The sequence below is a fragment of the Lissotriton helveticus genome, chromosome 1_1, assembly GCF_964261635.1.
Source record: "Lissotriton helveticus chromosome 1_1, aLisHel1.1, whole genome shotgun sequence".
NCBI classification, from domain to species: domain Eukaryota; kingdom Metazoa; phylum Chordata; class Amphibia; order Caudata; family Salamandridae; genus Lissotriton; species Lissotriton helveticus.
The window spans coordinates 1783523513-1783551299 of NC_136057.1; the positions used below are offsets into that span (position 1 = coordinate 1783523513).

The 27787-nt window shown below is 43.5% G+C and overlaps 1 protein-coding gene across 1 annotated transcript in view; it reads right to left on the reverse strand.

The window, feature by feature from the left end:
• LOC144765373 (serine hydrolase-like protein) overlaps nucleotides 1–27082 on the reverse strand; it is a 318253-nt gene extending 291171 nt beyond the window's left edge. Inside the window, exons 1-4 of the mRNA XM_078650322.1 lie at nucleotides 27071–27082; nucleotides 26362–26385; nucleotides 26106–26241; nucleotides 14716–14865 (exon numbers count right to left, since the gene is read on the reverse strand). Of these exons, the coding sequence (XP_078506448.1) occupies nucleotides 14716–14865; nucleotides 26106–26241; nucleotides 26362–26385; nucleotides 27071–27082 (322 nt within the window). The remainder of the gene's footprint in view (nucleotides 1–14715; nucleotides 14866–26105; nucleotides 26242–26361; nucleotides 26386–27070) is intronic.
• Nucleotides 27083–27787: the final 705 nt, after the last annotated feature.

Sequence of the window (27787 nt, forward strand, 5' to 3'; positions counted from 1 at the left end):
CCTAGCACACTTCGTAGAATGTGTTGCTGTCTTGGAGGTACCAATATGGATCTAGAAAGTAGTCAGCCGGCTCCCCTGGAGGGGACACCTAATAGGTTTATGTATATTAAATACAGTATTTCTTCCATAATGTATAGTACACTGTGGAACACATATACGAAAAAGGATCCTGATCTACGATGGCCAGTAAATGGGTCATTTGATTTAAAAAAGATTCAGTATGTAGAGCAGTGTCTCTTTTGGCGAAAGAGTCGACAAGATATGTTTGATTGTGTACGAATGTGGGAGAAAGAAGTGACTGAAAGAATGAGGTGAGAAGAAGCTAAAGCAGAAAAAGAACAGCACAAGACAATTTACCAGAAAGCATTAGAATTGAAAAATAAAGAGATGAAGGAAATAAAAGAGAAAGAAGACAGGGAGCGTCATTTAGAGGTAACTGGCCAGTACCCTATTAGGAGCTCCATATATCCCATACTTAATAAACCTCAAGATGATTCTATTTTGTTAGATAGATCTCCTCCCCTGTATAAATTCCCTAGCGCCCCAGAGAATGAAGGTTCTGATGATGAGCATTTTTCTTCAGATGAAAAAGATGACGATAAGCAAATTGGGCGGACAACTCACTCTACTTTAACTACTGAACACAAGGCCACTCTTAGATCCGCTGCTCGTAAAGCAGCTTTAGGAGTGACTCCGCCCCAGACTTCATAGCAATGATTCAGCAATGGTCAGATTTAGAGCAGTTATATTTTTTTAGAGACGTTTACTTGGGAGGTAATTCTCAGTTTTAGAAAACATTCTGGTGCTCTAGAACCCTCTTCACAGGTGTTCGATCTAATTAGGCGAGTGGTTAAATTGCGCGTTGAGGCATTCCATTTACGGGAAAAGAAAAAGGCAGCTGACAAAGCTACAGCTTAACAAACAATGCATTCCTCGGTGCAACAAGAAGGAGTTACAAGGGCAGATACAGCCAATAGTAATCCTGTAGTTACTGTGACACCGATGCATGAAGCTGCACCTTTGTATGTTCCTCCAAAGGGAGCAGGAACAAGTGACAATAAAACTTCAGATAATGCAAAGGGATATTTTATTTATGATTGGGTCTCTACCCCTTGGAGTGGAGCAGACGTTATGGCTCTTAAAGCTGCTTTGCCTCATCCGCACAAAAATCCAGTTGCTTTTTATGAAGAAGTAGAAGGAGCTATTAGTTATTGCTCCATGACATTGCCTAATATTGACATGTTCTTTGGACGTATTTTACCCCCTGATATGTGGAGATCAATTTGGAAGGTCGATGATAATGTAGCCTATGGTGATACTTGGGTGCATTTAGAGGAAATAGATGCTGATAGAGAGCCTGCGCAGAAACTACAACAGGTGATATTAGATCTTCCCAAAGCTATTGTAACTAAGTTAAAAACTCTTACACCCCCTAAGAAAATAGATTGGACAACATTAGCGTCTTTTAATCAGAAAGTGGATGAGTCAGTGTCTGATTTCTTTACACGATTTGAAGAGACATTCCATGACTTTAGTGGGCAGTCATTGACAGATGACACTGGTAAGTCTCTGTTCGTTAACAAATTTGTCGCTAACATGTTGCCAGAAATAGCTAGTCGCCTAAAGGCCAGTGAGAGTTCATGGACTACGTCTTCTTCGTCTCCCTTTTGACTATGGCCTAGTATTATGAGCGTCAGGAATCGGAAGCAAAAATAAAGGAGGATAAAAAGGTAAAGGATTATAAAACAAAAGTTATTTTGGCTCAAGTCTATGGTCCATCATTTAGAGGTAGTGCGAGAGGTGGACGTGCGATGTATTACTCTGGTGTACCCCCTTTCCCTCGAGTAACTTTGTCTTCTGATCAGTGTGCGTATTGTAAAGAGATTGGACATTGGCGTTCTGAGTGTCCCCATTTGCGAGGTCAGCAGTATCAGCGGGGCAAAGGAAGTATGAGAGGCCGCCCAGGGAATGCGGGAAATAGGGGAGGGATGGATAATCGTACCAGATTTGAGGCAGTTGAAAACAACCCAACTTCTTTTAATACCTTTGATAGACGAAACCAATACCAACTGTCTGATTACTTGACTGATGGCCCTAAAGATTCTGTTTATGCATAGGAATACCTAGGATGGGGTAAGGAACCGGCTGAGGTCCCAGTAGATCAGAGGCGTCCCTATGTTGATGCAAACGTCTTGGGTTCTACTGATCGCTTTCTGGTTGATACAGGAGCTACTCGTAGTGCTCTGTCTAAACAATTGGTTCCTAGGGCTCCCCTGTCTGGCGCAATGATAACATCAATAGGATTTATTGGGACACCTTCCCTTAGCCCACTGTCACAGCCACTTGCATTTAGTCTTGATAAATTCACTGCAGCATGTCCATTTCTGCTTTCCCCTAATACACAGGATAATATTGTGGGTATCGATATGCTCAAACATTTTCGTGCTACAATGCGTTGTTTCCCAGAAGGTGAGCTTGTTATTTTAAATGACAACCATCCGATGGTTGAGAGGTCTTGTCTCATTAAAGAGGATGTTGCTCTGGCATCATTACCTAGCACTTTGTGGGCTACATCGGATACTGATGTGGGACAAATGTTTATCCCACCAGTACATATTCAAGTGAAGGAAGGTGCTTCATTGTCTTAACTGCCCCAATATAAAATCTCTCGAGAAGGCGAAGAAGCATTGATACACATTATGCAGGATTTGATTGGAGTGAGGGTTGTGGAAAAAGTCCCCTACAATACCTGTAATAGCCCTATTCTTCCCATTTTGAAAAAAGACACTGACACTAAGGTTTATAGATTTATCATTGACCTGCGAGAGGTCAACAAGATAGTAGTACCTCAATATCCGGTAGTCTCTGACATCACAACACTTCTTACTATGGTTCCTCCTACTGAAACTATATTCAGTGTGATCGATTTGAAGAATGCTTTCTTCTCGATACCTATTCATCCTGACAGCGTTACTTGTTCGGCTTCACTTTGAATAATAGATCCTTCAGATTCTGTAGAGCTCCACAAGGGTATACAGAGAGTCCTAGCATTTATAGCCAGGCATTGAAAAGACAGCTTGATTCTTTCCCTGTACCGAAAGGGGTGTCTCTTATTCAATATGTGGATGACATCTTGTTGGCAGCTTATACCCCTGAACAGTGTGAAGAAGGAACACTGTTGTTATAATTTCTTGCATCTCATCATTACAAGGTCTCGGAAGAAATTGCAGTATTGTAGACAGCTGGTTACCTACTTAGGTCACCTCCTGTCTAAGGAGGGACGTGCACGCACACCAGATCGCTTTCAAACTATTTTGAACACGCGCGTGCCCTGTACTCAGAAGGATGTTTGTGCACTGATTGGCCTTACTTCTTTCTGTAGGCAGTGGATCCCTGGCTTTTCCTACATTTTTAAGCCCTTGTTAGCCCTTTTGACTAAAGACACTCCGATGCCTCTACCATGGACTTCTGAATGCCAGAATGCTTTTCAGCCGTTACGTTAAGCTCTTTGTTCTGCACCAGTATTAGGAACTCCAGACTACACTAGGGCCTTCACACTCTATGTACACAAGATGAATGGTTATGCTCTCTCAGTTTTAACCCAGAAACACAGTGATAAGCAGTGTTCTTGTGCATATTTCTCAGCTGTCCTTGATCCAGTCCCTCATGCGTTGCCAGGGTGTTTTCGAGCAGTAGCGGCGACAGCTGTATCCATACATCAGAGTAAGGGAATAGTCTTGTCTCATAGATTGCTTGTGTTAGTGCCTCATTCAGTTGACACCCTTTTGAACCAAACAAAAACACAACATTTGACTAGTGCTCGCTTGACAGATTATGAATTAACACTTTTGGCCCCTCATAGCACATTGAAAAGATGTTCGACCCTAAATCCTGCTACACTATTGCCATTTCCAGTTACTCAACCTCAGTCACAAGAGTCCCATGACTGTATATCCCTTACTAAAGAACAAACAAAGGGTCTTGTTGACCTGCAAGATACGCCCCTTTTTAGTGTTGATGAGAAATTGTTGGTTGATGGGTCTTGTTTGAAATTGCCCGATGGCACGACATCTGCTGCCAATGCAATAACAACACTTCAGACAGTAGTTGAGACAGCTCGCATCCCACAGAAGTCAGCTCAGGCAGCTGAGTTGATAGCGCCAACAAGAGCATGTGAGCTTAGTACTGATCTGTTATTAACATCTACACGGACAGCTGATATGCTTTTGGAGTGGCTCACGATTTAAGGCAGTTTTGGAAGGAAAGAGGCTTCCTTACATCACATGGGACACAAATAGTGCATGGGGAATTAGTACATAATCTCCTTTCAGCCTTGACATATCCTAAGAAAGTAGCGATTGTCAAGTGTAGTGCACACAAGAAAGTGACTGATAAAATAGGACAGGGCAATGCCTTTGCTGGTCATACAGCTCGTGAGACTGCAATGCAACAAAGCACTACATCTATGTACCTGGTTAAGTCACAAGCTGAACTTTGGCATGATGCCAGGCAAGAGGTACTGGACATGCAACAATCTACCTCTGCTGATGAATTAGACCAATGGTCTAAGGAGGGAACATTGGATGATGAAGGCTGTTGGAGGAATAAAGACATGACCAAGTGGAGATTGCCCACAGCCTACTTACATCCATGAGTCACATGGCACATGGCCGGCACATGTTGGAGCATACTCAATAGCAAAGCTACTTATGCAAGTTTGGGACCATCCAAATATTGCCGGAACAACTAAAAAGATAGTCCAGTCTTGTCTGATTTGTCTCCAGTATAATCCTGGAAAGGGAACACAAACTCCAACAGGAGGATTTGCAATACTAACTGCACCTTTTGAGGTTCTGCAAATGGATTACATCCAGCTAGAGCGCTGAAATAATCTGAAGTATGTATTAGTGGTGGTCTGTGCCTTTAGTAAGTGGCTAGAGGCATACACTCGAAAGATCATACAGGTCTTACTACAGCAAAGGTGCTCCTAAAGGAGTTTTTCCCTATATTCGGCGTTTGTCGAGTATTGTGGAGTGACAACGGACCCCATTTCATTGGGCAAGTTGTTGAGTATGTCTTGAAAGGATTGGGGATTAAGCAGAAATTTCATGCAGCTTTTCACCCGCAGGTAGCAGGCTTGGTGGAGCGTTACAACTTCACGTTGAAATTGAAACTTGCCAAAATCCTAGCTTCCACATCCCTGAAATGGCTTGATGACCTGCCCCTAGCTTTGCTCTCCATTAGATCGATACCACATACACGATCTGGCCTCACACCATATGAGATGTTTTTCGGGAGACCAATGAAAATTTGGGGGATTCCTAAGCCACGCCCTATATATGATGTACCTTATGTGTTGATGAGCGACTACTTGTCTAAGTTGACTGGCAGCTTGTTTTCTATTCATTAACAGGTTCGAGAAGCTCTTCCTGACAGGTCACAAGGTGATGGTCATGATCTGCGACCAGGTGATGGTGTTCCAGAGGTCAAGCAGCTTGGAACCGAGGTGGCGGGGTCCCGAGCAAGTACTTCTGGCCACTAGAACTGCAGTCCGAGTGACCAATCGGAGGAACTGTGTCCCCTCCACCCACTGTAAGAGGGTGCCGTCCGCCTTGGTGGAACTTGCTGCACTGAAAGATCACTGCAACATCCTGAACACAGAGAGAGGCCAAGCTGCGTCACCTGAAGAACCTGAGGAAGTCTTTCAGGACCATATGATCCCTGGTCGATAGCTGCGACCCTGGAAAAGAGACACTTGGTTGTTGAAAAAGACTGTTTGAGCCACTGTCCTGGGTTAGTGAAAGCCTGAGTTACAAAGGGGGGGGGACACTACTAGTGATACTCGTCTTAATCTTAGTGAAGAAACCAACGGCTGCCCAAGATCTTAGGGTACCATCTGTTTTGTTTTTCAACATCGAGATGAACATGCCTGCGGGGAAGAGATCAATTGCTACGAGAGTCTGTGATCAAAAGCCCATATTTGTTATTGGACTTACTTCCATTGCTAGGATAACATGGGTTATAGAGGTAGTAGCTCCTGCTCGAAATCTACTGACTGTCACTACTCCTGTCCCCATTGAGCACCATTACTACAGTCTCCCTTATTATGAGCAGAAGCATTGACAGTCTCATCTCAACAATACGTTCATTCAAATGTTGCATCACACCCACAACGCTACGAATATTACTAACTGTTGGGTGTGCAGAATGATGCCAGCTCATCAGAAAAAGAGAGGAACGCCTTTCATTTCACACAATGGTTCTTGTAGGGCCTTGTTTGCGTTACTATGGGCTTCTAAAGTTGCTAACATTACTGAAGCTGATGTAGGTGGACTGAATGCCCATTAAACAAAGTGTGTTACACTGATGAGGAAGGAGATCCACAAGCTAAAGGAACAATATGGGAAATAGAGGAGTATCATCGAGGAAATTCCTCTGCACGCTATGTTTTCTCTATTACTCGAACAACCAAAGGAAATCGACCTCCTGTTATAGCTGTTACTAGAGCTCGAGCAGACCTTTGTGTGAGCAGTATTGGCAGAATTCCTGTGGGGAAAAGTGACTGTACTATAGTGTTAAATGTTACTGGAACAAACAATAGCGGTTTTTTGGTCGTCACATAACACCAATTTTATTTGTTTAAGTAAAGGTTATTACCACCTACCTATTGGATGGTCAGGTAGATGCTACGTGTCCTTTTTGCTACCACCTGGGTTTTTGGCTCCTGCATCCTACCACAAAGACTATAAACTGTATAATGACATTTCTAAGAACCGATATAAGAGGACAATAAATCATGATGAGGTGGATCAAACTGATACTGCACTGCAGCAGTACGTTGACTTTAATTTGGGATTCTTCTTCTTTGTTGGTGCAGCCTTAAACAGCAGAAAGATCAGGCGCTTGACAAGTGTTGTAGAGGCTGTAACCAATCAGACAGCCATGGCATTTGGAAATCTCACGGAAGAACTACAAATTGCGAGAATTGTGGAGCTCCAAAACAGGTTGGTCCTTGACATCATCCTCGCTGATCGAGGTGCAGCATGCCGCATCTTTGGGTGCAGTTGCTGCGTGTATATCCCTGACCACACCCCTTCAGTTTTTGAGGCGATTTCTAAAATGCACAAAATAGCGACTGAAATCCATCTGGATTCTGGAACATGGACCTTGACTGGATGGCTAAGAACAATGTTTACTGTCTGGGGCTGGAAGTTATTATCAGCCTATGTATATTTGTGGCAATCCTTTTTTCCTGCTGCCTTTGTATCCAATGTGGCCCAATGCTCTGTTCCCTATGTGTTTTTATTTGTACCTCATGTATACCAATTAAATGAAATGTTAAGGATGTTAATTCCCGACTAGTAACAGACCAAGAAATTAGTCAATTAATGTCAATAGATATTCGTGATAACTTCCATGCTCCTTCTACTGCATAGCGATGACTTCAGCTAATGCTGAAAGGAAATTGCAGAAATTGCCGTTAGCGTAGGCTGAAGCCATTTTAGTTGTGGCATCCATTTTGTTAGCCATGTGATTCTGCCGTCTTCACTGTTGCCTGCCTTTCTATTCTGCTTGAGTCATCAACTGTAGTTAACTCCTTCAGCACTGAGCCAGAGCAATATATGAGCTCAGAAAGGCCTGTAGATGCTAGAATGCACCTGTCATAGAATGTAACTGTCAGGCTGTTCCAACTGATGTAAGCAGTTCTGTCTCCCCTCCCACTTTGCTGACCAAGTGATATCTGCCTGACCACGTTAGTCGATAGCTATTCCTGTGTATGCTTCTACCTTCTATTTAAGTCTCCATGCTTACTGTGCAACAAACTAGGTATAAAAGACCCTTGAATTCTGTATTCCTTGTACTACCTCATACAGTGCCCGAGGGTGTTGTATTGATGTAGTCCCACTCATGAGTAATTAATAAAATTGTTATTTGATATTCCAGCTTCAGTGCCAATCTCTATTTTGTTGGTTTAAGGACCCGTGGACAGAGAAGGGTGAACCCCTGCACCGGTGGGCCCAAAAAAAGACTCATTTCCACTGAGAGACGAACCGCTGCTGCCAGGACCCTTTGGCAAGACTGAAAGCCAGTTCTCAACCTTCCAATCTGCTGTGCCACTCGCCCACCCGCCTCCCGCCGCCCGACCCCTGTTCCACCTTGGGGTGAGGCCGCCGAGCGGAGCGCGGTGCTGGGTGACAAAGACTACATTGCCCATCATCCTTTGCGGCGCAACCTGCGTCAATCGTGCGCCAGGAGGCGCTTAAATTTCCAGTCACCCCGGTCGAGTGGGGGATTCACTGAGAGACGAACCGCTGCTGCCAGGACCCTTTGGCAAGACTGAAAGCCAGTTCTCAACCTTCCAATCTGCTGTGCCACTCGCCCACCCGCCTCCCGCCGCCCGACCCCTGTTCCACCTTGGGGTGAGGCCGCCGAGCGGAGCGCGGTGCTGGGTGACAAAGACTACATTGCCCATCATCCTTTGCGGCGCAACCTGCGTCAATCGCGCGCCAGGAGGCGCTTAAATTTCCAGTCACCCCGGTCGAGTGGGGGATTCACTGAGAGACGAACCGCTGCTGCCAGGACCCTTTGGCAAGACTGAAAGCCAGTTCTCAACCTTCCAATCTGCTGTGCCACTCGCCCACCCGCCTCCCGCCGCCCGACCCCTGTTCCACCTTGGGGTGAGGCCGCCGAGCGGAGCGCGGTGCTGGGTGACAAAGACTACATTGCCCATCATCCTTTGCGGCGCAACCTGCGTCAATCGCGCGCCAGGAGGCGCTTAAATTTCCAGTCACCCCCGTCTCGCTGGGCCACCTCATTAACAATTTATCCTGTGCGCCCCCTATTAATACTATCTAACTATTCTGCTTAACTCGGACTTTTTGTACTGTATCCTGTAACTGTGTATATTGTTTTTGTTAACATGTCACCCAGAATTACCAGAAACAGTAAAGCTATACATGCCGCCCAGATTATAGGGCCAATAGATCAATTCATTGCCAAAGCAAATGATGCCATAAATCAAGGTGTGCTCCTGCTAGAAAGGAGGGTCTCACAGGACCTAGCTGCAGCCAGACGTTCCTCATTGGGACTACTGGCATCAGCCATAACACCGCAACGCACCTTAGACTCTGATTTACAACATGAGACCCAAACGGTTCCCGGGACCGTGGATTTATCGGTGTCCACTGACCTCTCCACAACACAAATATCACATTCTTCTGTTTCCCATTTTCCTCGATCAATTGAGAGAACTCCGATTCTCTTTACAAATCCAGAGGAGAATCTTCCGTCTCCTAACACGAGGGGACAGAGGGAAGGCGCTATCCCGAAAAAGAGTAAGGGTAAAAAAGGAAATAAGAACCCCTCCCTAAATAATACTGATCCTAGACAGGATTTCTTGCCACAACTTATTGATCAATCTCCCTCACCAGCTCAACCCTTATCCCACCCAGCGACGTTCCAACAGCCGACTATTACAACAATGTCAGAAATAATAAACCTCTCGTCTGACATACTTAATCCCATCTCGAGCGGCACCATAGGTAGTGGGCGGGATTCCCCTTCACAAGATACACATACATTGGCCTCTATAGAGGCTTTAATTAAATTATACCTGAAACCTATTGAATTAGCGCTGTTAAAAATCGAAAAATCTCTAGCTACATTAACATCCGAACTAAAAGCCAAGAAAAGTTCGATCCCTATGCCCTCACTTTCTGTGACTCAACAACGCAATCCAAAACCAATAAATGCAGGGGGAACAAATCCCCAACAAACACCCCAAGCCCACAAAGCGGCGACTACCACAGTAGTGGTCCATCAAAAACCAATTGGTACAACTAGTACAAATGCGCAGCAAACAGTAACTAATACTGCTGCAAAAAAGCCTGCTATTTCTTCCCTTTCTGTTCCTCCCGTACCTACGGGCAAATCTACCAGCCTACCAACCACACGATCCACAGCAAAAACACCAGCCTTCAAAAATGCAGCTTATAACACAAGACGCAACGGAGCTCGCCCTGCTCACCTTCCCCCAGAAGCGACCCCGTTTATCGTCATTATGACCGGGGTTCCAGCGTTGCACACTAATTCTGAAGAACCTGGATGGTCCTTAAAAAATAAGGTACTCCACTGGTTGTCAATGAATCGGCCACTTCCTCCTTTTGCTAATAATAGAGTTGTCTCAGTTCGCCGAGTCCCCTGGGTAGGGAAGGAGTTAAAAACTATCCCAGGAGACTGCATAATAATAAACTTTGAAGACCCCCAAACTGTAGAATATATTTCCTCATGGGGCTCTCAAACATCCTCTGAAGGAATTGGCACGAAAAGACTAGCCTTTTTTTATCCTCCTGCTAAATCCCTGCCGTCAGGCCCTGAGTGGAATTGGACTCAGGTAGGAAACTGGAATAGAAATTCGGACTGGACAAACTGGTCGGGACAAAGAGGTAGGGATACCATCCCACTTCCGGATTGGAGAGGTGTTCCTACGTATAACAGGTTTGACTGTTTGGAGATGGTGGACTGACCACCAACAGTTAATGTCCCGGACGATGGGAATTCTCCCCCCATTGGTTTACCCCTCTCGACGCCATCAAGTTCTTCCCCACCCCCAATTTTATCGACCAAAACACCGCCATTACCAACTACAGTAACCTTAACCGACACAGTGGAAGTACATTCCCTCCATCGCGCTGATAGTCAGCCTTGCCTTATTACCATATGTGACAATCAAGGAGATATATTGCCCTCATCTCTTAATACTGATTTTCGTGTATCCTCAAATACTCCATCTCAAAAAGGAAGACCACCACTTGTCAACAAAACCTCGTCGACCCAGCTAGTACCTATATTATTCTGGAACGTAGCTGGTCTTCGATCTAAGATTGCACTGACATCTTGGCTAGGATTTGTTACTTCACACCAGATAATTTGCTTGCAAGAGACATGGACAATTGACCCACTGCACATACAAGGCTATATAACATTCCATTCTCCAGCTTGCCCATCAACACATGGCAGACCTATGGGGGGTCTTGTGGTATATATTTCAAACAACCTTGCAGTAAAGAAAATCTCTATCCAGTGTACTACTCCGTATTATCAAATTCTTATGATTACTTTTAAAAATGGTACGTCATATAGTCTTATTAATTTTTACAACAATTTATCTCCCGCTGAATGTGTGAAAACTGTGTCTGCAATTTCACTACTTATAAGTGAACAACGGGCTAAGCATTCACCAACTACGTATAACGTAATATGGGGAGGGGATTTTAATGTACAACTGTGTCCTAATTATAAGAAATCTGATTGTGGCCTTCTAGACGAAAATGATTGCCCGCTGACACATTTTACCCACTCCCCTGTAGGAGATTCCCTTAACGATAGCTTAATGTCGTTGGAAATGACCTATGCCAATGAACTCGCAGACCCTCCCGTGGAATTTAATCCTACTTTTCACGGCAGGGGCTGTTTTAGCACCATAGATTTTATATTGTGTTCTTATTCTTTAAAGGGTACACTTTACCAGTTCATTACAGGCTCAGAAATCTCAGGTGATCATTTCCCCAATAGTATTGTACTTAAGTTATCCATGAGTGTTCCCCATCACATAAGGAAGAGTTTACTGACTCAAAAGGCATTGAGTATGGATAGAACCAACGGTTATTCCGTGAAATGGACAAGGATAGATCCATTAGTAACATCAAGTATGGTTATAACTAAGGCACTCCCATGGATAAACATTTGTCTTGACGAGGAATCCCCCCCCGAGCAAATTATTTCTAGCTTCGGGGAAATCCTGAAAGTCATCCAGAAGGAAATATTTCGAACTTATAAACCGGGTAGCCACTCTGAGCCAGGATGGTTTAACACGGCATGTCGGAAAGCCTTAACCGCCCTAAAAAAAGAGCTTCACAATCCAACTAGAGACAAAACCAAAGTAGCTAAACTAAGATCGGAATACAAGCAGGCCCAAACTAGCTGTAAAAAAGACCATAAAAACAAACTGTGGGCCCAACTACATGAGAGTTGCCACAGTAAGGACAGCTCTCAATTCTGGCAGGTAGTAAAATCTCCTTTTCTACTTGAGGCAAACTCACACCAACACCTGGATGTAGCTGTGACCGCGGACGAGTGGGTGACTCACTTTTCTAAAATCTTTAGTGACCTCCCCTCGGAAAGCGTTGCACACCCCAATCCAGCGAGTGCGTCCTCAAAAAAAGGGGTTTATCCAATCGACCTCCATTTCACACTTGGGGAGGTCATAAGCGCACTATCTTCCTCAAAAACCGGAAAGGCTCCTGGCCCAGATGGTGCCCCGCTTGATATATTTCTTTCAAACATCGATTTATGGTCCCCAATCATCACCCAGCTAATGGCGGCAGTTTTAAATACTGGCCTTTTGGACTCTTGGTCCTCCTCCATACTTCTCCCAATTTTTAAAAAAGGTGAGAGAAACAACCCCGCCTGCTACAGGCCCATCTCCCTCCTGGATTCACTGGGCAAGGTCGCGGGTCGCCTAATTCTGGACCGCTTACAGGACTGGGCGGCAGAAAAGAACATCATTACCGACCTTCAGTATGGATTCCGGGAGGGACTGGGTACTGTTGAACAGGCCCTAAACCTAACACTTCTAATAGGAAAGTATGTTGGGGTTAAACGGGGCAACTTATTTATGGTCTACGTCGACCTCAGCGCGGCGTTCGACTGTGTAATCCACGCCAAGCTGTGGTCCATTTTGGAGGAGTTGGGTGTTGACCCTCCCCTCATTAAATTTCTGCGCGAGCTTTACTCTGACGCCTCGGCTTGCGTAAGATTTGGCATGGGTGGAGAGTTAACATCCTCTTTTCCAATAAACCGTGGAGTAAGACAGGGCTGCGTCCTGGCTCCCTTTCTATTTAACTTATACACCAATGGTTTGGAAGCAGCCATGTTAGAAGGGAGTCAGGATCTACCTACCATCAACCATCGCCCTATTCCAGCACTACTCTACGCTGACGATTCCATAATTTTTGCTAGGACCCTAGTACAGCTCCAGAAGCAGCTGGATAAATATTGTAACTACATGCTCTCACTTGGGTTAAAAGTGAACAAGACAAAGACTTTTGTCATGCAAACAGGGCCCAAGGTAAAAAGCTCTAAACATCTCTGCATTGAGCAATCCAAACTGGAACGTGTTAGGGAATACCCCTATCTGGGTATCCTAATAGACGACCAGCTAACATGGAAAAGGGCGATGGTAACTAGGAAATTGCTTTACCAACGAGCAACTTCTGCCCTCGTCTTGTACTCCAGAAAAATGGGTAAACCAACTCCACCTGTATTACTTAAAATTCATCAAGCTAAATGCCAGAGCATTGCCACATACGGAGCCGGTGTATGGGGCTACGTAAACACGGCGGAACTGCAAAAAATCCAAAATGGCTTTGTTAAATATCTGTTGGCCTTCCCACAGAGTGCCCCCACATACGGCTGTCATATCGAGCTTGGGATTGACTACCTAGCAGATTACATCAAATGTCAACCAATGCTCCTATGGCATCGTATTTGGACTAAGCCGCAATGCCACCTCACACGTGCCCTGATCTTAGAATGTCTAGAGCTGACGTCCTGGAAAAACATCCCATGGTTGCGGTATGTGGTCACTTTCCTGAAAGATCTGGACCTTATACAGTATGTCATCGAGCCTTCATCTATCACCGAGATGAGTAGAAAAACCCTGAAATATCAATGTCTCAATCATCTAAGGGAACTCCGTCTGTCCGGTGAAGTATCCAAGCAATCTAACGCTCATATTTTGATGGCCCAAGTGTCTCCAGGTATACAGCCTTACCTTACATACCATATATCTAATCACGAAAAATACCTATTAACCAGGTTCCGTTTTAATCTGTTTTTTCGATTGGTTACTTTTCCTAAAATGTTAGATTGGTCACACGAATTGGAAAAATGTCCATGTGACAAGGTCTCCCCCCAAACAACCATGCATGCAGTACTGTTTTGTCATTACTATGTTGAAACACGTAAACGCTGGGTTTTACCAGTACTGCGCCAGATGGGGTTGAGGACCTGTCGCCCGGCGTTACTAGCATTACAACAGCTTGAATCACAATATGTGGCAAAGAACTTAGCCTTGTTTTTGAAATCATGTATAACAATTCGTAAAGCCATAGAAATGAAACCTAGTTGAATTCTCGAACATCTGTATTAACTCTGTTTATGAACTAAAGTGTATTCATTTCTTATTTTTTATTTCTTTTTTAACCTGTACTGTACCAATGTATTAATAATAATGTGCTTTTTTATGATGAAGTGTTTAAATATGATGTACTTTTTATGATTAACAAAACGCTTAATCGAATAAAAGATTTTGAACTGAACTGACTCATTTCCACAATCCTTCTTTATTTTTCTGAACAGCCCTGAAAAAGCCATTATTGGAGAAACACGTGTTAGCTGCTATCCATTATTCTTTATGAAGAATAATGGTCGCCATGTAGTAATTTATATGAAGAATCATGTTGATCAAACAGTCATCTGTGACAATAAAAGGACATTTCTATGAAACAGTCACAGTTCAAGGACTTAATATTGTCTCTCATATAATCAATTATATTTTGTGTGTGGTTGCAGTTATACACAGTGTCACCTCCAGGACTGAATAAGGCCTTGATTGAGACTAGGCGCATTGATTCCATGATCTCCAATACTCGCCTTGTGGCAGCAGAGGCACCAGCTTCTGGAACGTATTGGCATTGTCCATCCACCCATGGAGGCATAACACAGGGCGGCCCTCAACTGGGCCCCAGGTCAGGCAGGCAAGGCGGCCCCATGGTACCGGAATCTGTAACTTCATTGGTGCCCCTAAAATAGAAAACAGAGGAGCCAAGACAAGCAGGAGTTAAAGAGATTAACTATGCCCACTATATAACGTTGGGGAGTAAATGACGGACCTGCTGGGAGAGATGAAGCACCAAAGTTGAGGGGGAGAGGGGAGGGATAGTTGGGGAGTGAGTGGGTGGGTATTTACATGTCCTGTTGAGAATAGTGCCACTCCCTACAGCACGTAAATGTCGGGAGCTAAGACCTGGAGGCTGACGTTACGCTTTAGATGCGGGGCTGGGGTAAAAAGGGAAACACATGATGTACTGTATATCTGAAGTAAATACTGTATACAACTGTGATGAATGTACTTCATGAATAAAGTTCGTTAAAAAAAAACTATGCCCACTATGACTTGATGCACAGGCATTTACTTCTTGAGCCACAGCCAGCCATGTCATAAGCCAAACCCAACCAGATTTGGAGACACAACCACACATAGCCTAAGCTACACCCAACTACAAGTTGAGGTACAACCAGCCAAGGCCAGCCACAGCCTGAGTTGCAGCCTCCCACATTTCAGTTCTTGGGCACCTCAACCACAGCAACAAGCATCCAAATCCTTAGCAAAAGTGGGTCACGAACAGAGCCACAATCATGTAGTGAAGCATAACCAGCCCCATTAGACAACTGGTGGCGGTCTGATTTTAGAATTCCGCCAATCCATAGCAATACCGGTCAAAAACGTTGGCTTTTATCTTGATGGTGTGATGCTTTTACCTTTAAATCACATGTAAAGAAGGTGATTTCTGCCTGCTTTCTTTCTAGTCTTTACATTGGTGCCTAAAAAATAATCTGATTGCAAAACTGCAAATAATACAGAATACTGTGGTTCACATGATTTTTAGCTAACACAGACAGGGGCAGGTTACATCCTAAAGGCACCAGTTGCATTGGTTTTTAAAATTCATGAAATCATTCTATGTAAGACATTATATCTAACAACATATCTGTATCCAACTATCTTAAGGAAAAATGTCTAGGATATTTTCCAAGCTAGCCTCTTAGTTTGGCTTCTAGTCATAATTCGGCAATTCCGCATTATAGAACAGCAAAAGAGGTGGACGTGTGTCAAATAGTGTTCAGGGGCCAGAGGAAAAACAGGAGCTACTGAGTCTCAACCACAGTGGTTGAGGTAGTTTGCTTTTAATGTCCCAGAGCCTGTCCTACTATGGCTTTGCAAACTGGTCCAAGTACAACCCATTCAACACTTGACTCTCAGTGGCCGGCATGGGTAGACTATACAGGCTTCTCGGTGAGGTAGTGTGGGAGTTCTCGATCTACGCACTCAAGAATCACACATCAGGATAATGATTGCCCAATCAAGTGCTTCACTTTGAAGAACACAGAACTAAATATTACACATGTATATGCAAATGATGCAATGTTAGGGTACTGGCTCTAGAGTAAGTTGGTGCATTTCCATGCTATGGCTCCCCATTTTTCCGTTTGTTTCAGGTGGTTACCTCACTTGGGCAATAAGTAGTGAAATTAGCCTCAAGTGGAGATTACTTGTTACACTCTTGCAAAAGCTCCTTGTCTTTGGCCATAGTCACTTTTTCTAACCCTACAAGTTTTTGAGTTTTTGCATTCGGCTGGCATCTCAGCAGCTTTCATGTTCTTCTCCAACTCAGTCACTCTCCCTTTTCTGAGGCTAAGCGAAGCCTGCAGTTCCTCTTGACCTCCTTTGTGGTCAGGTCTGAGGCTTCTCTGGACTGTTCATGACTGCTCAGGGGAGTGCTGGTTCGATGGTACATGGTGCAGCCCAGCCCGGGCAGTTCAGGTCTGGATCGGTGTGGCCACGCATATGACGGGTTCTTTCAGTGGGTAAGGCATCCAGTAGGCCTTACCAGGTGAATAGAAGACTGCTGCTCTAATCATGGCACAGTCTCAGGTTCTCCTGCTGTTCTTGTCACACTGCTTCTTCACTAGTCTTCTATAGCAGCTGTAATCGCACTGCATGATACACTTCAAATACATCAGCTAAATCCAAGCCGTATCTTCATCAATGTATACACAGCAGTTCTGGTCGTGTCACAACTTCACACTTTCACCACCACCATTCAGAAAATGCAATAATATCAAATTTCCGCACAGTGGCTCAGGACACGCTGCACTTCACGATTCCCAACTGGAATCACAAGGGACCATTAGGGGCCTGCGACAGTAGGCTATGCAAATCACTCTCTGTAGTCCTCTGCTTCTATAGATCCACTGCACCAGGGTAGCTGTGCACCTCGTTCCTCCTGGACAGTCACTCCTCTTGCAGGGATGCAGGCTTGCTCCTTCTCCCAGCAGACAGGCTTCCAGGCACTTCAGGACAGGTGTTTGGTTCTTGCAGCAAGGAGTAGACTCAGTGATGTTCTCTCACTGCTAGGAAGCTGCCCGTGAGGAACACACCATGTCTGGTTGCACAGCTTTCTTCTATCCAGCACTCCCTTCTTTGATCATAAAGAACTTGGAATGACAAGTGGTCAGTGAGTTCCACTTTTCTACAGTCAAAGCAGACAGGAGATGAGAAATCACTATCTGCATTTTTAGAATCAGTTTGGGGGTTTTCTTTTTTTAAGTGTCGGCTTCAGGCTGCTCTCCCACGCCGCTTTTTTGTAGAGTGATACTCTTCACAGCACCGTAGTCTAGTTAGAAGTACCCTCAACAGAAGCACAAAGAGGTGTGAGCTTTCTGCATCTGGCTGTCGGCAAGTGTCCATAGAAAAAACAAAAGCCTAGCATTGCCTAAGGTATCTCCTTCACCTTTCTCAACAGAGTCTGAAGTCCCACCCTTCACCCCACCAACTACCAAATGGCAGTGCTTCCGGAAAACTAATGAGCAGCTTCTTGCGCAGCAAAAGACTAATCTAATTTCAAAACGGCCCACTCCAGCTTCCCAAATGTCAGCAATACGTTTCCACGGTCTGGGAAAACAACCTCAGCTCATCTTGTACAGCATGTCAGGCATGGAGCATTTAAAATGACAGGTTTCCATTCCTCTGGATCACTTATACCTACCATTCATGTACCACATACACAAACATACACAACATACACTTGGGTTGTTAGATTTAAGATCATGATAGAACACAGAATTGGAACTTACACGAGTGACTGAGTGGACCACTAGACCTCCACTTGGATGACACAGGTAGAGTCTGGCCACAACTTGGGTTCACAAAACACAGTATACTGCTAACACCGTTCTGAGCTAAACCCATGACTGGGACAGTAGTCCACTGTTGGTTCAATTAATGCATTCTTAGTGCACATGTCCAGGTCAAATATTAGGTCCAAGACCTCACTCAGGTCAAGGGACATGCCTAGTCCTCTGTACACACTCTAGATTAGAGTGAGGCAGAGGCCAAAATCAAAAAAACAGATCCATGCAATCGAGCACTTGAGGCAGGGGAACATGGCTAAACACCATGCAGGGGATATTTATTTCTCAACAACATGCTTTTCGTCTACTGACAGCTAAGCAATGGAACACGCTGACTCTTTCTCCAAAGGCTATATAAATCACTCTCAGTTTAGGAAATCTCTGTAACCTGATTTTCTGTAACCTCCCATCATAGGTAATTAACTTTTTTCTCGTTTTTTTAGCTTCAACACCAAATCACCTTTCTGGGTAATAGTTAGCTCTATAATTTTAATAATACATATAAAGAATTATAGCCCAGCGCAAGATCCAGCCCCAAAACAGATTGAGGGATAAAGCGCTGGCTGCAGAAATCAGAATGCAAATTCTAGGATATGGAAGGAGACATGGTCTGGTGACTGGATTTCTGACCTTGGAACTTGAAGACCTGCGTTCTAATCTTGGTTTAGGCCTGTATGCAAAACAAAACCTGTACTGTTGAGGGCAGATCACTTGATCTCCTAGGGCCTTCAACTGGAAATATTAAAATGGAAGGCAGATCTGCACAGTATGCTGTAAAGATAAGGCCCAGTTACATGCTTTCACTCCCTACCATTTACATCCTGGTTTCTGTGATAAGGTCTCAGCTAAACTCCACACACCAATCTGCTGTATGTATTGAACCTTCTGCTCGAAATCATTTGGCCACAGCAAAAATATTCTCTGTAAAGCACTGCACTGCTTCTATGAGAAGGATCTGCTCTAAATGAAACACCTTGAAATAGCCACTATTGACACAGTTAATAGAGGTAATGTATCTTCTGCACTATTGACACAGTCAATAGTGTTAATGTGCCTTCTGCAGGTTTGATGTGTAAGGTTCCAATTTAAGAAAGAACTGCTCAATGGTTTAGCAGTTTATGACACTTGTTGCTGAGACTGCAGGGAGCAGGTTCAATCCTATGAATAGCTCAGAGAATAAATGTGCTTACTTTGGGAGTCGGAAGGGACGAGCAGGAGGATTGCACATCTCCTCTCTGTTGCAGACCTGCAGGTAACAGGATGAAATCCTTGTAAAACAGCTCAGGGAGTTATTAAGTTATCTCAAGAAATGCATGCAACATGCAGGTCAGAAGTTGTAATCAGGTTTGAAAAAGATCTGTATTGTAATTGTATTTATATAGAGCTTACTACCCCATACAAAGCGATAGTGCTTTTCTTCGAGTAGCACGCTACTCTGGAACCCAAACGGATTAGTGTTGGATTAGTATATATGGAAATATGGATTAATTTGAGCGATGGACATGTGAGTCTGTTGTTGGATTGAAAAGGATAAAGGGGGGATAGAAGAGGGTAGAGTCTATAAAACAGTGTTTATTGGGAGATCGTGGTAGTAAGATGAGGTTTGGGATGAGTGAAAGGAGAGATGGAGAAGAATCTCTAGAAATGGATTAGGGAGCTCAAAGTAGTAAAATAATTTTTGGGATGAGTCAAAGGAGGGATACATGAGGGAAGAATTTAGAAAGGGTTGGTTGGGAGATCATAATAGTAAAATGTTTTGGGTAATCCAAAGAGGGATAAGAGGGATAGAGGAGGGAAGAGTCTAAAAGGGGTTATTTTGCAGATCATACAGGACACTGGAATGCTATTAAAGTGTCCTAGATAACTAGATAATGTATGTCCTTTTTCTCTGGCAACAAAATAAATGGGAGAAGGGCAGTCATCTTTAGAGCGATATAGTGTAGGATTCTCTGGAGCATCACATGGTCTATTCCTAAGGTCAGAGCTACATATAAAAGCAAGGGTACTAATTTAGCGTTTATCACTTTAAGGACTGATAACATTGAAGAGCTTTGTAGTGTTAAGCGTACTTTTGTAAGTATATATTACATGTGAGCAGATTTCGTTTTTCATGCTTGCTGTTCTGCTCTTGGTCCTGAGCTACTTTCCTACCAGACCACAAGATAAATATACGTATGTACACAATAAAGTTTTTCAATCCCTAGCCTTCAAATATATGGGTTCTTTATTTCCATATACATTTTGCTTTTGCTACATTAACTGTTAGATCATTTAAGGTATTATAGAGAATGATTACATTCAATGCCCTGTTAAAGACAATTACAGTAGTGTCCACGATGACAGAATCACTGTACTGAAGCAAAGTCAAGTGTTTTCCCCCACCTTTGGTGGAAGTGTTTTTATCTCATTGAGGTATATAGCCATATCTGTGGTGTATGGTTTATTTATTTATAAGGTTTTATATAGCGCGAACGTGACCCACAAGGGTATCAAAGCGCTTTACAGTATACAGTTATAAAACAAAGATATGAGGTAGTGTAAGGCATTAGGTATTCGCCATTACATACAAGACAGGTATATAATAAATAGGTAACATAGGTGACCCGTAGACGAAACATGATGATCCTAGAGGGCAACAGAACATTCCACTATATACAGTTATTGAACATTAGGTGGTTGTGGTAATAAACATACATATAATATTCGCCTTCCAACCACAAGAGGGAGGCACTGATAAGAGGTTCGCATAGGTGACTCGATGTCTGCCTTGAATCAAGTCTTAGGACGTGAATTTGTTCATTAGGAGTATTTTTACTTCTTTTTTTTAAGGCGGAAAATGATGAGATTCCACGTACCCCTGGAGGTAATGAGTTCCAGATCTTTGGAGCAATCCCTGAGAACACTCTACAACCAGTTCTCTTTTTATGAAAGGATTGTGGTTTCAGAAGTAAAGGACTTGCACTTCGTAGTTGTCTACATCATCCTGATCGTTCTAGCTTTAGAGCTAAGTAACTGGGTGTATTGTTATGGAGTGCTTTATGGGTCATGCAGGAAACCTTTTTTAAAAAATTTTTTTTTAAAGACCTTTATTGTACCTTAATGCAAGAACACAGCACTTGGCCTACAATCCGCAAAGAGGGCCGGCCATGCAGGCAACCTTTAGTGGTATTCTTGCCTCGTATGGCAGCCAGTTCAGAGCTCTCAAGGTCGGAGAAATGTGGCTATTTCTTTTAGTTCCTGATACCAATCTAGCCGCAGCATTAAGTGATGCCCTCAGCAGAGCTAGCTTGTATTTGGGGAGACCGCAGAGGGTGGTGCTTCCATAGTCAAATCTTGGTAGCACTAGGGCTTGCACTGCCATTTTTAGGTCGGCCTGAAGGAGGAAGGGTTTGAGTTTCCTTAATATACTCATTTGGTGATTAGCTTCCTTAGTGGCATTAGTGATGTGCGTCTTCATATTCAAATGTTTGTCTAAGGTGACTCCCAGGGATTTCGCAGAGTCAATGATGAGGGGAGCACAGTCAAAGGAGGTTAGGCGTTTCAGCCATAGGTCTATCTTAGGTGTGTGAATGGGTGGGGCGATGAGAACGAATTCAGTTTTTTTTGGTGTCAAGCATGAGGTGGTTGTTAGTGAGCCAGTTTTACGTGTTCTGTAGAATAGTGTTGAGGGAAATGAAGTCTTCTGGAGTGGAGATTTTTCAGATACAGTTGGGTGTCGTCCGCATACAGGTGATATTGAATATTTGCTGATTTCAATGCGTTCGCTAGGGGTTCCATTAGTATGTTGAAGAGGATGGGTGATAGGGCGGAGCCCTGTGGAACGCCTAGGGTGACCACAGAGGGTTGAGAGAGTGAGTTCTTCATCTTGAATCTTTGTGTTCTGTTATTTAGGAATGATGAGAACCATTGTAATATCGTGCCCGAGAGGCCGATCCTTACTTCCAAAAGTACAAAAGGTTGTCGTACTTCACCGTATCGAAGGTGGAGGACAAGTCAAGCAGTATCATTAGGCAGGATTTGTTGTGGTCAAGCATTTTTAGTATATCATCCATTATGTGGGTGAGTGCAGATTCTGTGCTGTAATCTTGACGGAAGCCAGATACGTGATTCTCTAGGAGGTCGAAATTCTCAATATGATTGCATAATTGTATTTGTACACATTTCTCCAACCGTTTCACCAAGGTGGGATGTTGGTTATAGGGCGGTTGTTGTTGAGATCAGATAGTGCGGCGTCAGATTTCTTTAGTATAGGTGTGACCTGCCCTATTTTAAGACAGTCCGGTATGGAGCCTTGTCTCAGGAGGCATTTACAATTTTGCCCATAGTGGTAGGATAGAAGTTTTTAACATTTTGAATAAGGCAGGAGGAAGGGGGTCAGAGAAGTGATTGGAGGGGTTGATGGCTAGAAGAGTGTTAAAGATTGTAAGAGTGCCAACATGCAGCCATGCTTCAGACCACTATTCTTTGGTATATTTTCTGTTACCCTGGTTCCAAACACAATCTGGACTTGGACCCAGGTTTTCCAACTTAGTACCTGGGTTACTCTAAGCAGGGAATTGGGAAAACCCCATTTGGGAAACTTTACACATAGGATAGCCGTATTAACCCTATCAAGGGCTGAAGAATAGTGAATAATAGGCACATAACTTGCAGATAGTCGAATATATGTTGTTAATCCTATTTTCATATTTATCCAGCTTTATCGCCTTATTAATCCCCAGAACACATTTCAGTCACAACTATAGACCAAACAGATCATATCAGCCCACCTCCTTGAAAAAGAAAATATAGGTTTCCTTAGCAGACCGTAGATCTTTCTTATTGCTTTTTCTCAGAATTTTGATCTCAATAGCAGCATCAGAGGAAGTTGCTACTTAGCTCATTTTCCTTTCTAAACATGTGTTTCCCATCATTTCTGGTGTAATTGCAAGGTGAATCACGCATAAACCTATTTTCCTCCCACATCTTTTGTTGTACCCTATTTTGATTGATCTGTTTATGTTGTGTATTTGTAAAGTGCTCCATCACCTGCGAGGGTATCCCTGTGCAGAACAGGTTTGTGTGTGTGCCTAGTCCTGCCTAGGGTAGGTTAGTTGATTGAAGAGCCAGGGCTTCAGCTTCTTGTGGAATTCAAGAAGAGAGGAGGGTCTGATGTGGAGTGGGAGATCATCCCGCAGTTTAGGAGCGATGTAAGAGAACGCCCATCCACCTGATCTGTTTCTGCATATGTATGGGGTGTGTGTGAGTCCTGTGGAGCAGAGGTGTCTGGATGGTTGGATGAAGTAGATTCGATAGTTCAGGTAGGTGGAGCCTAAGTTGTGTAGTGGGGAGAGAGTGTGTTTGTGCGTATATGTGTGTGTTCAAATGAGCTCATTTGTCAATCGGGAGCCAGTGGGTCTCCCTGATGAGTGGTGTGATGTGAGATCTGTGTTGGAGGTTGAGGATGAGTCTGGCTGCCGAGTTACGGCGATCCCAGCATAGAGGATGCTCTTGATGTTCAACTTATTGGTGACTAGGGCGTGACTGACAGTTTTTCTGGGGTTGCATTTGAGCCGTTTGAAGATCTTCCTGAGCATCGTCAGTTTAGGAAAGCAGGATGCAGTGACAGTGATGATTTATGCAGTCATATCTACTTTGCTGTCATTGATGATTTGAAGGTTCCTTACGTGGGTGTTGTATGCAGGTCCAAGTTCGGATGGCCACCAGTTGGAGTCTCAAAAACATTGGCTGGGTATGGTAAAAGGGAGATGAGCCTGTGGTTGGAAAGCGTGGCAGGGTCAGCAGATATTTTCTTGAGCCGGAGCAGGACAGTGGCACGTTTCCAGGTGTACAGGAATATGGCTGAGATGATGGAGGCATTGAGGATGGGTGTTAGAGCTTTGATGATCTCTAGGAGTCTTTAGTGAAGGTCGTGGTGGGGCCAAGGATCAGATGGGTCCCCCGAGTGGATGATCTTCAAGGTAGTGGTGGTTTTGACTGTGATAACGGAAGATCATGAGGTCAGGGCTTGTTCTTGGCCCATGATGTAAAGTAGAGTAGTGATGTGGTTCATTCAGGGTTGAAGTTGAAGTTCAAGTTCATGAAGGTAATTTTGTTACACAAAATTTCCAAGGGCTTGTTGTACAGGTCTTGAGAGGAGGTGATGTTGCTGGAGGTGGCCGGGGGTGCGTTTACATTTTGGATGATGGTGAACATTTCCTTGCTGCTGGTGTTTGTACGGGGGCTGATGCGGTCTACAAAAGCTGGGGGTCTACTGTTCCATATCTGCTAGTGGTAGCATCGAAGGGCAGATATAAAGATGTCTTTACCCATGGTGTCTGGCTTGTTTTCCATTTGCGCTCCAGATGCTTGCAGTGGCGTTTTGTTTGCCTGAATTTCTATGTGTACTAGTTGGCCTGCGACCAAGCTTTTGCTGTTGGGTAGCGCTTGAGGGTAGCCAGGATGTGGGTGCATGAAGTGATCCAGTCACTGAGGTTCTTGATGGGTTTCAGCAAGTTGCTTGTGTGCTCAGGCTGTTGCATGGAGAGGGTTGAAGCTCAATCCTCTTCTGTGATCACTTTCAGCAGCGGCAGACAGGTTCTGTGGTGGTAGGTATGTGGTGGTACGAGATGGGTATGCTGAAACTGATGATGGACACTTCCAACTTTTTAAATACACTGCACCATTCTCTATAGAGTGCATAGGGCCTGCCTTAGGGGGAACGTATACATATATTAAAAAGGTAGTTTTAGGGCTGGCAAGGGTTTATTTTGCCACGTCGAATTGGCAGTTTGAAACTGCATACAGGCTGCAACGATAGAACTGAAATATGTTTTAAGGGGCTACTTATGTGGTTTGTCCAATAAGTGCTACTGGCCCATCCGTAGCAGTTAATTTACCAGCCACAGGTATATGGTATACCACTTTACTAGAGACTTATAAGTAAAATAAATGTGCCGATTAGGTGCAAGCCAATTTTACAATTTTTGAGGAAGTGAGCACAAGCATATTAACACTGTGTAGCAGTGGTAAATGTGAGGAAAAATATATATCTATATGTTTGCATCAGTCAAAATTAGTGAATCAATTCCAAATTCTCCTCCACACTATCTCAGACCCACTGAGCTAACTAGGTCTGTCTCTGAACAAAACTGCTTGCTCTGTGCTCCTAAAATCACCACTCCTTTACAAATCTATTCAATCCTGACCCCAGGACCTGTATTTCCCTTTTTGACACTTCCTGGGTTAACAGCTGTGAAAAGCCTCTGAATCGTGCGGGTTTGCTTAAACTTGCTTTCTGGTCCCTTATGCCCTTATATTGCTCTATGTCCTGTGCTTGCATGACACTTCTATTTGTATATGTACAACCGTATTTCACCCTGTCCACATCTAAGGATTTTACTGATGACTGCACTTTCTGCCCTATATATTCTCCTCTGAATACCTATGAGGGGCAGAAGAAGCTTGTTCCAAGACGTGACACTGCTTCTGCCTTCTGCCTTGGCATGCCAATAAACGGACAAAGGTGCAAGAACATTTCCTGTGTTTTGTGGCAGCTGGGGTCTGTTTGCTTTGCGTCGCTCTGAGGAGAGTTGGAGGATTTATTACCCAACATAATGGATGTATTACCCAACAAAGTGGCGTCAGAAGAGGGATGCATTGAAGGACTGTAATGCCACCAGTTGGTAAGTATGCTGTAAAGCTAAAATAACTTGCAGAAGTGACCGTTCAGTGTTTCAAATGCTCAGTTAGAACATAGTATTTTTTTTTTAAAAAGAAAGGGCTGTCAGAGCCCCTAGGCAGGCAAGGCATACAATCTCTGTCATATCCAATAAAATCAGCTGTTGGGACCAAGGTAAATGCTTCCAAAATAATGGTTGGCGGTATTGGAGTCATGAATGGAACTCCGAGATGGCCGCCAAAGCTAAAGTTAACGGTGCGGTCTAGTTTTCAGGCAGTCCTCAGGTGCAGAGCGTTAGGTGAGGAGCGTGAGTTAAACAAACTGCGCACTTCACTAGAAGATTTTCCGGAGTTGGACGTGTGTCCCTGAGTCTCCGCAGTTGTTGCTTTTGGAGGTTTCAAATTCTTACCGCGTTTGAAGGTTAAGCGCGAGTAAGAAGAACTCGAGTGAGCGTTTATGACGGGAGCGGTCAACTCTGCTTCTGTCGTTCCTGTTGTGTCTTCAAAACCTTCGGTATCCAGAGGCCTCCAAAGAAACCGTCGTCCCTGCAAAACAGCAAGAAGGAGAGATAAGTGATTGGACATTAAAACAGTAGAGAAGAATTCATTTAGAATGCATTTTTCAGAAGGAAAGGTCAAGGGGAAGGCAGGATAACGAGTACTTACCAGAGATATCGAATGCAAGAGAACCTGAAAGGAAAAAGAAAACAATACATTAAAGTAGAACTCTTAGTTAGGAACACATAGTTTTCAAACACAGTGTAGGGATAGTTTTCATTAGAATTATCAATTAGGTAGTGTATATAGATTATAGGATAGAGTTAGTGGTGAATTTACTAGGAGAATATATTCAGGAGAAGATAAAGGTAACAGAAGAAGTAGAGATGGTAAGGAATTAAATACAGTAACAAATACAAAGGACAAAATAGAAAATAATAACAAAGTAACCATAGTTTTGTTCAATAGGTATATCTCATCAGAAGAAGTCAAAAGGCAATTAAGACTTAATAAGGGAAGAGGAGCAAGAAGACTGGAAATTTAGGTAAAGACAATAAGTTAATTACAAATAGAAGACAGAGTAGTTAGGGGTTATATTACTAATCTCTCATGTTGAATATATGTAAAGTTTCTCCGAAGTGGCGTCTGCAAACAGACTAAACAAGAGAAGCAGTAAGAAAAGTTCCAGTGCAGTCTCTTCTGTGTTTCTTATTTTATCTACTCCCCCTTACCCCTGCGGGGTTGATGAAGCAAGGTGGAGACGCAAAATTTTGTGTACCCCTTGCAAAATCACACTTCCATAATCCTAACCTGAACTAATTGAGTGATGTGTGAAATTAACCAACCTAGAATAAAATTTGCACCTACACAGACATACGTGGGAACTCATTTTGCTTATGTGGCAATCATAATTAACTAATTATGTGATTTTGTCGTGTCCTAAACTAATCAGCAGCTTTGAGATAATGAAATGCGGCATAAATTTGCTTTTTGTTTACGTATTTTGTGGCAAAACATGAAGACAGGTGAGCATATTACGCCTAAATGTTGCTTATTTTGCTCGGCAACTACTAATAGGGAAAACCTTAGTAAGGGGGGAGGTAAACAGAAGGGTTACATTTCTAAAATTAATGTTTGTTTGTGTTTGTTTCTATGATAGTTCCCATTCTGGCCTGTGAGGCCTAGTGAAAACATGGCTGTTTTATTAAACTGCGAATAAAAGATGAACTGAGCATGCGCAGCTCAAGTCCGAGTTTGAATGCGAGCTGCTTGTGCCTGAAGTGAAAGCGGTTCAAGGACAGAGTGGCCTGAAAGTCCAGATGGCTGCCAAAAAGGATGAGCACAATGTTTTCTGAACGTGAGAAGATTTAGTAAAGTTGCTAATTGAGAACATGATTAGGCCAGACGCTTAAACAATGAACCTTTAGGATTTTAGCTGACGGAAGAAAAAAATGAATATTGTAATGATGAGGTGATGCTCATCCACCCCAAATTGTCCAATCAGAACTCGAATTTATGCGGAAAGTTACTCTTTTAGATAGATAGAGCTAGTGAAAAGAGATCAAAAGTGCTGGTTTTACTGAGGAAAAAACTT